Source organism: Perognathus longimembris, chromosome 13 (genome assembly GCF_023159225.1).
Source record: "Perognathus longimembris pacificus isolate PPM17 chromosome 13, ASM2315922v1, whole genome shotgun sequence".
Taxonomy (NCBI): Eukaryota; Metazoa; Chordata; class Mammalia; order Rodentia; family Heteromyidae; genus Perognathus; species Perognathus longimembris.
In genome coordinates, this window is record NC_063173.1 from 477,811 (window position 1) to 481,587 (window position 3,777).

Genomic DNA, 3,777 nt, shown 5'->3' on the forward strand with positions numbered 1-3,777 from the left:
ATGAGACTAGTTCTTTGTAATTTGACATTTAAAAATATATGTAGCCCTGTTCCTCTCTGTATCTAGGTAGCAACCATAGTAACGAATTGTAAAAATGATCATAGTGATAGATTATAGAAATAATCATAGTAGTAGTTACAGTAATGCCATGGCGACTGTCAGGTTGGTCCACTTATGACTGAGTACTGGATTGTTTTAGCCCGCTCATGCTTGCTTAAGTAGGTCAGCCTGACTGCAAAATTCTGCTTCTGTAAATGACTTGCTTAACCCATTTGTGACTTGCTCTGCCCCCCACCCCACCCCGCGTTGACCCCCTGCGTCTGTGCTACGTGACCACCCGCTGTAGAATGCATAGCTTCTACCTTTAAAAACCCAGCCCTGCAGTGGCTCAGTGCTGTTCTTTACCATCCAGAGGGTGGAGAGCAGACACTGGGCACAGCTAAATAAAGACTCCTCGCCTGACTGACTGAATGCTGGTGATTTGATTGTCATGAGTTGGAGTCCTGGGTGACCAGGATACAACACGATGTCATAAGCCACCTGCACATGGGAGACTCTCTGATTCTCAAGATTTGGGAAGTTTTCCTATATCCTTTATTAATTGTTTTCTATGTTTTTAGCTTGCACTTCCCTTTCTTCTCAATCTATCATTCATGTTTGGTTTTTAATATGTTTTTTTTATATGACTGCTTCATTTGTCCTTATTTTTTTTTTTTTTTTTTTTTTTTTTTTTGCCAGTCCTGGGCTTGGACTCAGGGCCTGAGCACTGTCCCTGGCTTCTTTTTGCTCAAGGCTAGCACTCTGCCACTTGAGCCACAGCGCCACTTCTGGCCGTTTTCTGTATATGTGGTGCTGGGGAATCGAACCCAGGGCCTCGTGTATATGAGGCAAGCTCTCTTGCCACTAGGCCATATCCCCAGCCCAGTGCCATCAATCTTTTTTTTTTTTTTTTTTTTGGCCAGTCCTGGGCCTTGGACTCAGGGCCTGAGAACTGTCCCTGGCTTCTTCCCGCTCAAGGCTAGCACTCTGCCACTTGAGTCACAGCGCCGCTTCTGGCCGTTTTCTGTATATGTGGTGCTGGGGAGTCGAACCTAGGGCCTCGTGTATATGAGGCAGGCACTCTTGCCACTAGGCTATATCTCCAGCCCCCCATTTGTCCTTATTTTTTTATCCAGATGTTCTAATACACCTTCTACATTGTCCTCAAACCCTAATATTCTGTCTTCAATTTGAAAGGCTTTCCTTGAATTTTTAAATTTGTTTTATTGAAAATGCCATTTCCAGAATTTAAATTTGATTTTTTTCTTTATTGAGCTCTTCCTCCTCCTTCCTTCTCTTCTTCTTCTTCTTCTTCTTCTTCTTCTTCTTCTTCTTCTTCTTCTTCTTCTTCTTCTTCTTCTTCTTCTCCTCCTCCTCCTCCTCCTCCTCCTCCTCCTCCTCCTCCTTCTCCTTCTTCTTCTCTTCCTCCTCCTCCTTCTCCTCCTTCTCCTTCTCATTTTCTCCTCAGCCTCCTCCTCCCCTCCTCTTCCTTCTCTTTCTCTTTTTTCTCTTTCTTCTCTTCTTCTTGTTTATTGTGCCAGTCCTATAGCTTGAACTTAGGGCCTGAGTTTTCTCTTTGAGCTTTTTTGGTTAAGGCTGGTGCTCTACTACTTGAGCCATAGTTCCACTTCTGGCTTTTTGAGTGGTTAATTGGAGATAAGAGTTTCAGTGACTTTCTTTCCTGGGCTGGCTTTGAACTGTGATCCTCAGATCTCAGACTCCTGAGTAGCTAGGATTACAGGTGTGAGCCACCAGTGCCAGACTTGTGAAGTGTTCTTGAGACGCTCAAGAACTTCAAGCTGAGCACTAGTGGCTAATGCCTGTAGTCCTAGCCACTCAGAAGGCTAAGATCTGAGTATTGAGGTTCAAAGTCAGCCCTGGCAGATTGATCCATGAGTCTTTTATCTCCAGTTGACCAGCAAAATGCCAGAAGTGGAAATATGGCTCAAGTGGCAAAGCTCCAGCCTTGAGCAAAGAAAGCATGAGAACCTGAGTTCAAGTCCTATTACCAGCAAAAAAAAAAAAAAGAAAGAAAGAGAAAAAGAGAGGGAAGGAAGGAAGGAAGGAAAAAGAAAATTGTGCATATAGGGCAAGAATGATTCGTATCAATGCACTTAAAATGCTAGAGATTTTCAGAAACTTTGGGAAAAGATATTCAAGATTGTAAACTGAATTTCTTGCCAAATACTGAGAGTCACTGAGCATTAATATTGCTGGAATAAATAGTAATGCGATTGCCATTGTATTTACAGTCTTGTGAAATTTGGAATTCACTGCATTAAAATGAAAAATAGAAAGATCCTATCCATATTTTTCTAGGTATTAAGAAAATACTCTTATTGATGACCATGGAGAAATACTTAGGACTATATGCTGAGAATTAGTGTCCTGGTTACTTGAGTGGCTGAATTTCCCACTTTGCCTCTCCTATTGTTGGTGTGTATGAGAAAAGATCAAGTTACCCCCTTTGAATCAGGGCTTCCCAGCATTCTTTGGCTCCTGGGGACACGCCATTTTGGTGATGGCTGCCTTGACATCCTTGTTCCTCAGCGTGTAGATGAGGGGGTTGAGAACAGGTGTGAGGATCGCATAAACCACGTTGCCCATGACGTGGAAGTCGAGGGGCAGGTCAGCCCTGTAGGTGACATAGGCCACAGCAATGGATGAATAGTAGGTGCCCACCACCAGGAGGTGGGAGCTACAGGTGGAGAAGGCTTTGGAACGTCCTTCTCGGGAGCGGATGCGAAGCACAGACGCCAGGATGTGGGTGTAGGAGAGCAGCACCAGGAGAAGGGGGAGGAAGGACACCACCATGGCGATGCAGAAGCCCATGAGGGTCTGTGCGCTGGTGTCAGAGCAGGAGGCCTGGACCACAGCCAGGTGGTCACAGAAGCAGTGGTGGATGTAGGCCATGCTGTTGTAGGCCATGTGGGAGGTCTGCACCACTGCTGGGACGGGCAGGAGAAGGGCAGTGAGCCAGGCGCTGGCCGCCAGGGCAGCGTTGGTCTGTGGGGTCATGTGGACCGGGTAGTGCAGTGGGCGGCAGATGGCCACGTAGCGGTCATAGGCCATGACCACCAGGATGAAGGCTTCTGAGCAGGAGAAGCTATGGAAGAGGTACATCTGCAGGAAGCAGGCGGGGAAGCTGAGGAATCGATCTCCAAGCAGGAACAGAAAGAGCATCTTGGGCACGGTGGTGGTGGTGAAGAGGATGTCCAGGGCTGAGAGGTTCATGAGGAAGAAGTACATGGGCTTGTGGAGGCTGGGCTCGGCCCCCACTGCCACCAGGATCAGGGCATTGCCCACCAAGATGAGCAGGTAGAGGAAGAGGAAGAGGAAGAAGACAGGAAGGAAGAGGGATTTTGGCAGGGAGGGAATGCCAGTGAGGTAGAAGATGGTCTGGGAGTCGCCTGATCCATTACAGGTCGTGGTCTCCATGGTGGGTTAAAGCTGGATGCTCATGAGTTGTGCAGAGGCAACATCAGGGAAAGAGGCCTGCCTGGAAACAGAATACCCAGTGGTTCTGGAGTGAGAATTGCAGATGGGCCACTTTAATTAACTAATCCCTCATCCTATTCCTTTTGCCATTTAAATCAAGTATAGGAAAAGGCATGTACAATATACAAACCATGTGTCATTGATTGGATATATAATAGATAAGGTGAACAAGACAAGAAGTGGTAAAGGAAGACATTAAGCAACGAATCATGTAATTACCTAATTGTAATTATACTAAGC

At 46.2% G+C, this 3,777-nt stretch overlaps 1 protein-coding gene across 1 annotated transcript; it reads right to left on the reverse strand.

The window, feature by feature from the left end:
- Positions 1-2,511: 2,511 nt before the first annotated feature.
- Positions 2,512-3,477, reverse strand: LOC125362137 (olfactory receptor 2AT4). Its single transcript, XM_048360803.1, has one exon. The coding sequence runs from the start codon at positions 3,475-3,477 to the stop codon at positions 2,512-2,514; it is 966 nt and encodes a 321-aa protein (XP_048216760.1).
- Between the last annotated feature and the right edge of the window lie 300 nt (positions 3,478-3,777).

Excerpts from the sequence above, each read along its gene's own strand:
- LOC125362137 (XM_048360803.1), bottom strand. The coding sequence starts at position 3,477 with ATGGAGACCACGACCTGTAATGGATCAGGCGACTCCCAGACCATCTTC.